Genomic DNA, 13,336 nt, shown 5'->3' with positions numbered 1-13,336 from the left:
GGGGACTCCACCAGGTACACACACACACACCCTCCAACCACTCGCTGCATGCGGGGACTCCGCCAGGTACACACACACACACCCCCAACCACTCGCTGCATGCGGGGACTCCACCAGGTACACACACACACACCCCCAACCACTCGCTGCATGCGGGGACTCCGCCAGGTACACACACACACACCCTCCAACCACTCGCTGCATGCGGGGACTCCACCAGGTACACACACACACACCCTCCAACCACTCGCTGCATGCAGGGACTCCACCAGGTACTGACTGCTAGCAGTTGTCTTATGTCTTATTTAGTTGTTATTATTATTATTATTATTTAGTTGTTGTTGTTGTTGTTATTATTATTATATTTATTATTATTATTTAGTGTATTATTTAGTTAACTCAGTTGTTTCTCTGTTTTTAGACCAGGAACGCTGCATGATTTTCGTAGCCATGAAATTGCTGATCAACTCACACTTCTGGATGCTGAGCTCTTTTACAAAATTGAGGTACACAAACAAGTGTGTGTGTTTGTTTGTGTTTGTCTGTGTCTATGAATTTGTAACATATTACACCTATACACCTTTAAGCTCCCATGTGTACCCCGACCTCTTCACATCCGCATCTAGGTCACGGCGCCAGCTGTTTCTTGGCCTGCCCCTCTTCCTTTTCCCTTGTGGATTCCAGAAGAGGGCCTGTCTTGTTATATTTGATGCAGGTTTGCGAAGGGTATGGCCGACCCACCTCCATCTTCTTTGGAGGATTTCTTCTTCTACGGGCTGCTGCCCTGTTTGATGCCACAGCTCCAGGTTGTTAATAGTAATTGGCCAGTATATTCTTAGGATCCGCCTGAGGCAGGTATTTATAAATGTCTGGATTTTACTCATGGTGTTGACTGTTGTCCTCCAGGTCTCCGCGCCATACAGCAGTATAGGCTTCACCATAGAGTTAAAAATCCTGATTTTGATGTTGCGTGGCAGTTCAGACGATCCCCATACATTCCTCAGCTGGTGGAAAGCTGCCCTTGCCTTTCCAATCCGTACCTTTACATCGGCATCGGTCCCACCCATTTTGTCCACTACACTTCCAAGAAACGTGAAACTCTCCACTTCCTCTAGTGCTTCTCCCTCTAGCCTGATAGGGGTTATGTTGTTATTGTTAATTTTGAGGATCTTGCTCTTCCCTTTGTGTATATTGAGGCCAAGACGTACTGAGTGAGTTGCTATGGTTGTGGTTTTCTCCTGCATTTGTTGGTGAGTGTGGGAAAAAAGTGCCAGGTCATCAGCAAATTCTAGGTCCTCCAGTTGCAACCAAGGTGTACACATGGGGACAACTGGAAAAGATGGCCCAGAATCGCGATGACTGGAGAGCACTTGTTCGTGGCCTATGCCCAAAGTTGGGTGGTAAGGCGTAAGAAGAAGACACCTTTAAGCTATGTCTACAGTACAGTTTAAATTTTTAAGTAAACAGCTACAGACTGTAGCTCATCTTTTTGTCACCCTGGCATTTATTTCAATGAGACAAACTTTTGTTTTGAATGAACACATTCCAACACACCATAAGAATGCCTTTGATGGAAGTCTTTATTTTTTATTTTTTTTAAATGCAACTATCTCCTGGTTAATCTACTTCTGATGTTTAAGAAGGTCTTCTTCAGGAGGAACGGGGTCAGTCTGCTTGCTGATTAAGGGTGACGTTTCTCTGATGAAGGACGATCTCCTAGAAACAGGAAGATGTAGAAATTAGTGTGACAAAATAATCAATAATCAAAATACGTGTAGGAATGAGTGTGAGTGCTTAACGTTAACGTACCGGTCTTCGCATCAGCCATGTTCGACTGAACTTTGAATTTCTAATAATTACAAAAGAGCAGAGAATTATATAAAGATCACAGCTGGTGTGTAAATGTGTGTGCTTATTTTAATATCATAATATAAATATAAAGATTAATATATTACCTTCAGGGTCATCTTGAACCAGCCTTGCTTAGCACTGGCAGCAGCAGCAGGTCTCTTGTGTTGTCGCACAGCTGTTACCAGAGACCTAATGACATTATCATCAATGCTGGGAACCTGGAAATTCTTAACCTTGCCAGTAAGACACATTAATCCAATTGAATGTAAAAGGTTATTGTAAAATGTTTCGAAAATGGTCCTCAGAGCTCCAAAAGAATGCTTTGAGCTCTCAAGATCAGACCCTAGCGTGAAGTCAGTAGTGAACTGACTAAGAAGTTCTCCTGCTCTCTCTGAAATATCTGGAGCAGTTAAGATATGCTCTTTTTCTATTTTGGCCAGGAGCTGCAGAAGAAGTATATAGGCCAAGCTGATGGTGTCCTCATCAGCTGCGTCTTGTTCTGGAAGTGGCACACGATAATCCATGTATTGGTCAGATGGAGCTCCATGAGATGTCAGTTTTAAAACTGATTTATCAGAGCTCCCGATTAAAGAAGGCCCAGGAACATTAGGCATGTCCGTCCAACTTGTCAGTTCTAAAACTGATTTGTCAGTAGGCCCAGGAACATGAAGACTGTCCGTGCAACTCAAAGGCGTGCTACATTTAAGCGCACTGGCCTGTGTTGCCTTTCCAGTTTCTTCATGTTCGAGTTGTTCAGCTGTGGAGAGCACCGGTTTTTGGAAGAAACGGCAGAAAAAGCGTCTAACTGTAACCAGGAGTTTGGGCTTTTTCTGGGGGCTCTTAACTATGATTTCTGGTTCCCTACTCTGAGCCAGGATAACAGGGGCACTCAAAGAGATCTGTGGAGGGCTGACTTTAAGAGACTGTGGTTCCGTCACTGGACGCGCTGGCTCTGGTTTATGTGAGAGACGGCGGAAAAGGCGTCGAACTGTACGCAGGAGTTTGGACTTTTTCTGGGGGCTCTCCACTACAGCTTCTAATTCTGTAGTCAGGATAATGGGGGCACTCCTAATGATTTTTGGAGTGTTTACATTGAGAGCCCAATAATCCATGTATTGGTCAGATGGAGCTTCATGAGATTTATCAGAGCTCCCAGTTAAAGAAGGCCCAGGAACATGAAGACTGTCCGTGCAACTCAAGGGAGTGCTACATTTAAGAGCACTGACCTGTGTTGCCTTTCCAGTTTCTTCATGTTCGAGTTGTTCAGCTGTGGAGAGCACCGGTTTTTGGAAGAAACGGCAGAAAAAGCGTCTAACTGTAACCAGGAGTTTGGGCTTTTTCTGGGGGCTCTTAACTATGATTTCTGGTTCCCTACTCTGAGCCAGGATAACAGGGGCACTCAAAGAGATTTGTGGAATGCTGACTTTGAGAGACTGTGGTTTCGTCACTGGACGCGCTGGCTCTGGTTTATGTAAGAGACGGCGGAAAAGGCGTCGAACTGTACGCAGGAGTTTGGACTTTTTCTGGGGGCTCTCCACTACAGCTTCTAATTCCGTAGTCAGGATAATGGGGGCACTCCTAATGATTTGTGGAGTGTTTACATTGAGAGCCCAATAATCCATGTATTGGTCAGATGGAGCTTCATGAGATTTATCAGAGCTCCCAGTTAAAGAAGGCCCAGGAACATGAAGACTGTCCGTGCAACTCAAAGGCGTGCTACATTTAAGCGCACTGGCCTGTGTTGCCTTTCCAGTTTCTTCATGTTCGAGTTGTTCAGCTGTGGAGAGCACCGGTTTTTGGAAGAAACGGCAGAAAAAGCGTCTAACTGTACCCAGACGTTTGGGCTTTTTCTGGGGGCTCTTAAGTATGATTTCTGGTTCCCTACTCTGAGCCAGGATAACAGGGGCACTCAAAGAGATTTGTGGAATGCTGACTTTGAGAGACTGTGGTTTCGTCACTGGACGCGCTGGCTCTGGTTTATGTGAGAGACGGCGGAAAAGGCGTCGAACTGTACGCAGGAGTTTGGACTTTTTCTGGGGGCTCTCCACTACAGCTTCTAATTCCGTAGTCAGGATAATGGGGGCACTCCTAATGATTTGTGGAGTGCTGCTGACATTGAGAAACTGTGGTCCCCCATGAAGCCATTTCATGGCTGAAGAAGCAGCAAAGGCATCAACTGCTGCTGGTGAGGATTTACTTTGTGCAGGTATATCCTGCAATTGGTGAGGAAGTCCCAGCTGGGATTCCAGCATTTGAGGAGAAGGCTCAGATTCCTCCTCACTCACTGTGAAAACGAGCACTTCAGTGAATTCAGTTTCACTCTCCAGCTGGGTGCTGCCCGTTTCAGGTTCCTTGGGCACTTCAGTGAATTCAGTTTCACCCTCCAGCTGGGTGCTGCCCGTTTCAGGTTCCTTGGGCACTTCAATGAATTCGGGTTCACCCTCCAGCTGGGTGCTGCCCGTTTCAGGTTCCTTGGGCACTTCAATGAATTCGGGTTCACCCTCCAGCTGGGTGCTGCCCGTTTCAGGTTCCTTGGGCACTTCAGTGAATTCGGGTTCACCCTCCAGCTGGGTGCTGCCCGTTTCAGGTTCTTTTGGCACCACAGTAAATTCAGGTGCACTCCTTAGTGGTGTGCTGCCTGTTTTTAGTATAGGTAAAACTCTGTTTCTGTTCGCAAATCTGCGATACATTCGTGTCACTCTAGTGCCAAATCTTCTAAAAATCCCAGTGACCGCTTTTGCACATTTTGGCTTTCTTGCCACCTTCTTAATAACAGGAATTTCTTTATTAAGCTCCCTCACAGATTCCTGTATTTCACATACAATTGTTTCAGTAATTTCGAAAGAAACCAAATCCAGAAGTTCAGTATAAAGTGCGAGGCATCTGTCAGACTTGAGCGAGGATGGCACAGATGCCTCTGTGATACCTCCCTGATCAGTGGCAGTGGTGACCATTTCAACTGAGATCAGGTCCACCAGAATACTTTTGAGGGCATTTGAGGGCTTGAAGTGAACGACCTCCATTTCCTTCTGCTGCTGCTCTCGTCTCTTATTCTTTGCCTGTTTTCAACAACAATGAATGTATAATGTGAGTGTACAAATCATAGTAAGTTCTACTGTTATAATTTGTGAAAGATTTCGACAAGGTGAACTTACGTTTTTATGTATAGGAGGCAACTGTGGCCTTTGGAAAGCTGACATTATCTGTAATAAAGAAATATAAAGTGCATTAGGAGACAAAATCAATAACATGTATAGCTGTACTGTTTGTGATTGAATCGAAATGAATCAAAACAATGAATCGAGATTAATGAAATTCTAATTAACTTTCACAGCCGCTTTAACAGAATCGACTCACCATATGACTCGCTAAATGAGTCACCATATTCATTTATTATTGTAGACACCTGAATCAATTGAATCAATACGATTAAAGAATCGAATAGTTTAACGTGAACCGCATCGTCTGGCGCTGAAGACTCGGACTGGATCCCCGGAGACTGAGCCGGCGCTGTGGGGCGCTGAGGTGGGCATCACCCCCCGCAGATTCCCCCCTAAGTAACGCGGTCCATACGCGGAGACTGAGCCGGCGCTGTGGGGCGCTGAGGTGGGCATCACCCCCCGCAGATTCCCCCCTAAGTAACGCGGTCCATACGCGGAGACTGAGCCGGCGCTGTGGGGCGCTGAGGTGGGCATCACCCCCCGCAGATTCCCCCCTAAGTAACGCGGTCCATACGCGGAGACTGAGCCGGCGCTGTGGGGCGCTGAGGTGGGCATCACCCCCCGCAGATTCCCCCCTAAGTAACGCGGTCCATACGCGGAGACTGAGCCGGCGCTGTGGGGCGCTGAGGTGGGCATCGCTCCCCCAGATTCCCCCCTAAGTAACGCGGACCAGAACCGGGGCCGCCCGGAGGCTTGACAGCACACCGACTAACAGAACAGCTAATGCCGACACATGAAGAGCCAAATGCGGCTAGAAGCTCGTTGGCTTACCGTAGATCCGAACGTTGGAAGAACTCCGTCCGCTGCAATCGCTGAGGAGAACTGAAGCCCGAGGTGCCCGCGTTACCCCCTTTTATACTGTTCGCGACGTCATCAAGGTTTTTTTTAATAAAAATAGTCTGACGTCATAATCACTCCGATGTAGAGTGACTATGACGTAAACCTTTTTTAAAAACAAACGCTGATGACGCTGCTGTTTCAAATATGCAAATAAGCCTTTATATTGTTCCAACGGGCCTGATACTTATTACTGAATATATACATAAATATATATATATATATATATAAAATTAAATATTGTTTATTCTTTTGGTCATCTTGAGATCACAGATATAGATAGATAGATAGATAGATAGATAGATAGATAGATAGATAGATAGATAGATAGATAGATAGATAGATAGATAGATAGATAGATAGATAGATAGATAGATAGATAGATAGATAGATAGATAGATAGATTATATTGTTATATTTACTCCTGAATGTAACTATAAATAAAAATACACACAAGCAAGAAACATAACCACCCCTAGACACTCATTTACCCCCGATATTTTTACTTTTGTACGGTCACACATTCACATAATCCTTAATAAATTCACTTTTTCACTCACATTTCACTTGCTTGCTTACAGGTTTCCTATAGTCATTAATCATTTTTAGTTATTGTTAGCTGCTGAAATTGTACTTATGGAGATAAAAACAAACATTTTATAATTGATCTCATATCCCTACATAGTTATTACATCTTTAAATGTGAATTAAGCATTGTGTTGGGTGTTGCATAGTACCAGGGTCCTGGACCCTTGGTCGTCTTGGGATCACAGATATTTGGCATGTTTTCCTCCATCCATTTGAGTTTCCTCCATTTTCCACTCGCATTTTAAATGTTGGAGAACACCAGTCATGTAGAACCCATTATCTCTGTCCTAGCAGCACTTAAATAAATTTATATTTATATATATTATAAGTTTTGGTCAGTTTGTGATCACTTAGCCTAATCTCACAATTTTTCTCTTTTTTATTGTTTTTTTAATCTCACAGATTTCTAATCATTATGGATCGCATATATATATATGCACATGATCTCCAGCACATCCCAAAGATTCTCAATGGGGTTCAGGTCTGGACTCTATGGTGGCCAATCCATGTGTGAAAATGATGCCTCATGCTCCCTGAACCACACAATTTGAGCCCGATGAATCCTGGCATTGTCATCTTGACATATGCCCGTGCCATTAGGGAAGAAAAAATCTATTGATGGAATAACCTGGTGGTTTAGTATATTCAGGTAGTCAGCTGACCTCATTTTTTGGGCACATAAAGTCGCTGAACCTAGAACTGACCAACTGCAGCGACCCCAGAGTATAGCACTGCCCCCACAGGCTTGTACAGTTCTTAACCCGATTTTAGTAGTTTCAGCTTCTCCTTAAATGTTTTCTCTGCTTGATGCATGCCAATAATTTGACCCTTCTGAAACAGATTAACATCTTTTCCACGACCACAGGATGTGTCTTTCAACATGGTTGAACCAGCAGTTTTCTGATAACAGGGCCTGTAAACTTAACCGCCGAGCTACCACTGCATCGCACATATCCATATTTCATAGTTTTCTGCATAGTTTTTATAAACTGTGGGTCATAAAGATGATTTTCAATTCTGTGCTTGTGTTTGTGGCTGATCTGTTGTGCTAGCAACAGAGTGAGTTTGAATCTAAGCCACCAAGAGTCACCAACTTGGCCGGGTGTCCGCAGAAACACAACCGAAAACGACTAGATTGGACGTTAGAGGGAGAAGTCCAAAGAAAAAGAGCAAACTGGACTCATGACAACACTGAATTTGCACTGAATGTGAGTAAAAAATGGCCTTTGCCTCAAATACTGAATTTTAATGTTCTCTTTTGCTGTATCCCAATAGATCCCTGAGGTTCTTCTGTGGGCGAAGGAGCAGAATGAGGAAAAGAGCCCCAATCTGACCCAGTTTACAGAGCATTTTAACAACATGAGCTACTGGTACATTGCTACTTCACCTTCCTCACTACCACTGAGTAAATACTGTATATGCTGAAGGATTCATTTATTGTTGTGTGTCCTTCTGTCCATTAGGGTGCGCTCTATAATCATCCAGCAGGAGAAAGCTCAGGACAGAGAGAAGCTTCTGCTTAAATTTATCAAGATCATGAAGGTAGCATCTGATCCTTTTTAACACAACACACACACACACACACACACACACACAAATCCATTTCCAGATAGGTTGGATTTTGTAAATATAAACACATTTAGAATTTGATGCCTGCAACACACTCCAAAAAGTTGGGACAGAGGTGTGTCTAGTCTTAATGAGACTTTCAAATGATTTGGGAACTGAGAACACTAATTGTTTCAGTTTTGCAAGTGGAATTTTTGCCCATTCTTGCCTGGTATGAGACTTCAGCTGTCTGATTCTGTTCTTCATGCTGCACCACACATTTTTAATAGGAAACGGATCTGTTCTGCAGGCAGGCAAGTCTAGCACAATGTAATGCTCAGACATTTGATTGGATTCTTTTAAATCTTGTAATAATCTTATGGACTGTAGATAGTGGCACGCGATCAGTACAGACTTGCATTTTTCACCTGCACGAGCCGGGTTCATACACCGAGACACACTGCGCACGGAGGGTGACACCCCCTCAATGTTATTCCTCAGCCCTGTGCAGGCGCCGTCAGCCAACCAGCAGGGGCCGCAGTTGTACCAGTTATGAGGACCTATGCTCCGACTCTACCCGCTAAGCCCGTGAACAACAGCCAAATGTTGTTCATACTGCCGCCCAACCCAGTCCGAAAGGTAGAGCTGAGTTTCGATACGATGTATCTAGAAACCCAACTCTGGTGCGCTAACGTACTTTACCGCTGCGGCGAAAAAGCGGTCAACTATGATCTATCCCTGCTCATAGCAAACGGGGTGTTATTATTGTTCATTCAGAATCACTTGTTTTTACCTGTTACAACTTTTTAGGGTGTGTTGTAGGCATTACATTTGGAATTTGAATCAATGGTTATAGAAAAACACATCATTTACAGCTCAATTATATTAAATATTTTTCTTATTTGTGTTTTACCTGGTGCCCCAACTGGAATTTGGTTAGTTGTTTTGACCCTTAAAACGAAACACTTTTTAGTGAACACTTCTTAGGTTTTTGATCTGAATTTAGGAAATACCATATACATCTTAATACATGTTTAAAGTTTGTTGTGTTTTTTTGTCTTTGCAGCATTTAAGGAAGCTGAACAACTTCAACTCGTACTTGGCCATCCTGTCAGCTTTGGACTCGGCCCCGATCAGGAGGCTCGAATGGCAGAAGCAGACTTCTGAGGTCAGTAATCCATAATAATAATAATAATAATAATAATAATACACCGATCAGGCATAACATTATGACAACTTACCAAATAGAAGCACTTTGTACTTCTACAATCACTGACAGTAGTCCATCTGTTTCTCTGCATGCTTTGTTAGTCTTCTTTTACCCTGTTCTTCAATGGTCAGGACCACCACAGGACCACTACACAGCAAGTATTATTTAGGTGGTGGGTCATTCCCAGCACTGCAGTGACACTGACATGTTGGTGGTGTGTTAGTGTGTGTTGTGCTGGTACGAGTGGATCAGACACAGCAGCGCTGCTGAAGTTTTTAAACACCGTGTCCACTCACTGTCCACTCTATTAGACACTCCTACCTAGTTGGTCCACCATGTAGATGTAAAGTCAGAGACGATCGCTCATCTATTGCTGCTGTTTGAGTTGGTCATCCTCTAGACCTTCATCAGTGGGCACAGGACGCTGCCCACGGGGCGCTGTTGGCTGGATATTTTTGGTTGGAGGACTTTTATCAGTCCAGCAGTGACAGTGAGGTGTTTAAAAACTCCTTATCCACTCACACCAGCACAACACACACTAACACACCACCACCATGTCAGTGTCACTGCAGTGCTGAGAATAATCCACCACCTAAATAATACCTGCTCTGTAGTGGTCCTGTGGGGGTCCTGACCATTAAAGAACAGGGTAAAAGCAGGCTAAAAAAGTCTGTAGAGAAACAGATGGACTACAATCAGTAACTGTAGAACTACAAAGTGCTTCTATATGGTAAGTGAAGCTGATAAAATGGACAGTGAGTGTAGAAACCAGTTTTAATGTTATGTCTGATCGGTGTATAGTAATACAAACATTTAAAGACAAATGGAAGGAGGATTAAGTCAGATAGGGTATCTTGTGTAAAAACTGTGCCAAATTACGTATGCAGACCAGAATGATTCACTGTGGCGACACATAAATACAAGGGCAGCTGACAAAAAAGGTTCGCTGATGCCAAGGCAAGACATTTCAATGCTTTGCACCTAAGAAATGCCATGATTGTTAACACTGGTTCTCTTTATCTTTCTTTTTTTGTCTCTCAGGGATTGGAGGAGTACTGCACTTTGATTGACAGCTCATCTTCTTTCCGTGCTTACAGAGCAGCATTAGCTGACGTAGAGCCTCCCTGTATTCCTTACCTGTAAGTGTGTGTGTGTGTGTGTGTTATATATCCAGCTTAGCAACATAAGAGGTCAACAGCCTGAAAAATATGAGCTCACCACCGGGTTCGAATCTCAGCATTGCCTGGAGGTGGTTAAAGCCCTACAATGAATAGGTACCCTGTCCAAGGTGTTCCTGCCCTGCGTCCGGTGTTTCCTCATGGAACCAGACCCGCCACAACACATCATTTGTATACAGGAGTGCAGTAATATGTTTGTAAATTGTATGTAATGTAAATATGTAAGCAAACACACACACACACAAGGGAGTACAATTAGCCTAAACAAACACTGACTGCATGGCAGCAGTGTACCCACCAAAACTAGGAACTTGATCCTACCTGCTCTTACAAGTGCTAAATAATCAAACCCATTCAGTCATGGTGACCTCACACCAGCAGTGTTATTAATAATCTGATTTTGTACCTGGCATTTTGCCCTTCTGCAGTGTTGCTTATGTAGCTCCCAGCAGGGGATGTTGCATCCAATGCCTAAATCACACTACATCATTTTTGCCCTGATTTTCACTCGCCGAACGCTAGCAGACTCAAAAATATCTAGCATGTTAAATATGTGGACCTGTCGATGACTCAAAATCATGTTGTGTGAAAGGTGTTGCATTCAGGTTGCGATTGCTGTAAACGATAGAGATAAGATACAGAAGGAAAACCCGGGGGAAGAAGTTGTAAATGTGTGGGGCAGGCAGTGGCTGTTCTAGGCGGCGGCCACTGCCCCTGTGACAACCAGCTTGGCCCTCCCTACGGCCCTCCTAATGAGAGGGTCACCTCACTCTTGCCAACACACAGCGACAAAGCTGCACACCAAAGTAACCCACATTTTCCAGTCGGACCGTTTTGAGGGGTTTTAGACTGAAAACTGCATAAATAAAATGTTGAATTCTACTGAATATCGACTGTTTCCTCTTAATGCCCACAATGCACATTTGGGCAGAAAGTAATTGGCCCCTCTAACATAGCCTCTAGCCCCTCCCCGCCCACATCACATGGTCTAGAACCGCCACTGGGGGCAGGGGCATATTGTAGTTTCAGTATGTATTATGTATTCAGTATGTAGTATGGTGTGACCCCCTAACGCACATCAGTCGTGTAGTGTAAAAACCACGACTTAAAAGACTCCCGATTACAAGAGATCAGATTGTGTAAGTGTGAACAGTGCAGCGATCTCAACAACTTGAAAGTCGTGTAGTTCATTTTGAGTTTCAGGCCGGTCCGAACCTCTGTACCCAGTGCAGTGGAGTCTGCATTGTTAATACAATAGATAATTGGAATTTGGCAGCTTATTGTGTGCTGAAAAGGGGGGATCCAGTTACACCGTTGACACAGTGACAGACATCTCAAGTTGCAAAAACTCATTTCAGGGAGGTACCCCCAGACCCGGACCCGGACAACGCCCCCCCCACAAAAAAAAAAACCCTCGCACACACCAAAGGATATGTGTGATAACAGAACTTTTAGGAGCTGCTAACTGTTCGCGTCACGAACACATTCATGTGTACTACATAGTGCACTAGAGAGTGTGAAAGATAATAGATTTATGTTCCCTACATAGTGCTCTAAATTGTATATCAGATAACTGATTTATGTTCCCTACATAGTGCACTAGATTGTATATCAGATCACGGATTTATGTTCCCTTTATAGTGCACTAGAAAGTATGATTTATGTTCCCTACACAGTGCGCTAGATTTAAGCAATAGAACACGAGAGGGAGTGTGATGATCTACGACACTTGCCTTCAGCTCGTGCCTGCGACCGAATCACAGCCATGATGTTATTTGCGATAACACACGACGTCAGGTGTTCTATTGCTTTTATACAACAGTTTTTTTACAAAATAAAGAAAGAAAATAAATCAAAGAAGCCCTGAATTTCATAATAAATATGCTTTAATATTGACAATACCTTCCGCCAAAAAGTAGTTCCACAACGAATATAAAGTTTAACACTACAAAGCAGACATCCCAAGTTGCAAAAACTAATTTCAGGGAGGTAAGAACAACAAGAAGAAGGTAAGAACCTCCGAAGGGAAAAAAAAAGAAATAAAAAACCTCTTGCACACACCAAAGGATATGGGTGACAACAGAACTTTTAGGAGCTGCTAACTGGGCTATTAAGCTAACTTTTCACGTTACACATTACAAACATTAAACATTATCCAGTTACACCATTGATACAGTGTGCTTTCCAGTGAATTACTGAGTAAGTGAGCTGCTGAACAGCTGTATATGATATTAATCTCGCTCTTTCTCTCAGTGGGTTGATCCTGCAGGACCTGACTTTTGTTCATCTTGGAAATCCAGACCTGATTGATGGGAAAGTCAACTTTTCTAAGCGCTGGCAGCAGTTCAACATCTTGGACAGCATGAGGCGCTTCCAGCAAGTGTGAGTACCTGTTCATCACAACATTATAATGACCACTTGAAGGAAGTCATGTTTCGTGAGCTGGCTTGGTGGGTATATAAGGTGTGAAAGGCACTCTCAGTCGATTTGGGCTGATCATGTACACCCATACATGCTAAATGGGACAGATGAGATCTTCCAACAAGACAATGCGACATGTCACACGGCTAGAAATGTCCGACACTGGTTGGAAGAAAATGACCAAGACTTCCAAGTACTACCCTGACCCCCCTAATTCCCCTAATCTTGTCGTGTCCAATTACCCTGATTGCATCCTCCACTGATTCAACCCTCCACTGCTGACTGCTTCTCAACTGACACACGCCCCCCCCTCCGACACGTGCTCAGTACAGACTGCATTTTTTACCTGCACGAGTTGAGTTCATATATACTGATCAGCATTGTGTACAGAAAGCCACACAGTGTGAGGGGAAACGCAGTGTAAACACTGGGACAGGGGCTTAATTAATATAGTTTATATCAGAATACACAGACACACACAC

The 13,336-nt window shown here is 43.8% G+C and overlaps 1 protein-coding gene across 5 annotated transcripts in view; it reads left to right on the top strand.

The window, feature by feature from the left end:
* The window catches only part of rapgef1b (Rap guanine nucleotide exchange factor (GEF) 1b), a 77,387-nt gene that overhangs the window by 55,321 nt on the left and 8,730 nt on the right, over nucleotides 1–13,336 (top strand). For all 5 annotated transcript variants that reach the window (XR_010015000.1, XM_063011460.1, XM_063011459.1 and 2 more), the window contains 6 exons: nucleotides 422–506; nucleotides 7,773–7,867; nucleotides 7,961–8,039; nucleotides 9,112–9,213; nucleotides 10,297–10,394; nucleotides 12,687–12,815. Coding sequence is in view for 4 of the 5 variants with exons in the window: in XM_063011460.1 (XP_062867530.1) it covers nucleotides 422–506; nucleotides 7,773–7,867; nucleotides 7,961–8,039; nucleotides 9,112–9,213; nucleotides 10,297–10,394; nucleotides 12,687–12,815 (588 nt within the window). In the remaining variant the exon portion in view is untranslated. The remainder of the gene's footprint in view (nucleotides 1–421; nucleotides 507–7,772; nucleotides 7,868–7,960; nucleotides 8,040–9,111; nucleotides 9,214–10,296; nucleotides 10,395–12,686; nucleotides 12,816–13,336) is intronic.

Source organism: Trichomycterus rosablanca, chromosome 16 (genome assembly GCF_030014385.1).
Source record: "Trichomycterus rosablanca isolate fTriRos1 chromosome 16, fTriRos1.hap1, whole genome shotgun sequence".
Taxonomy (NCBI): domain Eukaryota; kingdom Metazoa; phylum Chordata; class Actinopteri; order Siluriformes; family Trichomycteridae; genus Trichomycterus; species Trichomycterus rosablanca.
Note: the sequence above shows the minus strand (reverse complement) of the source record. Positions and strands in the feature narration are given on the sequence as shown.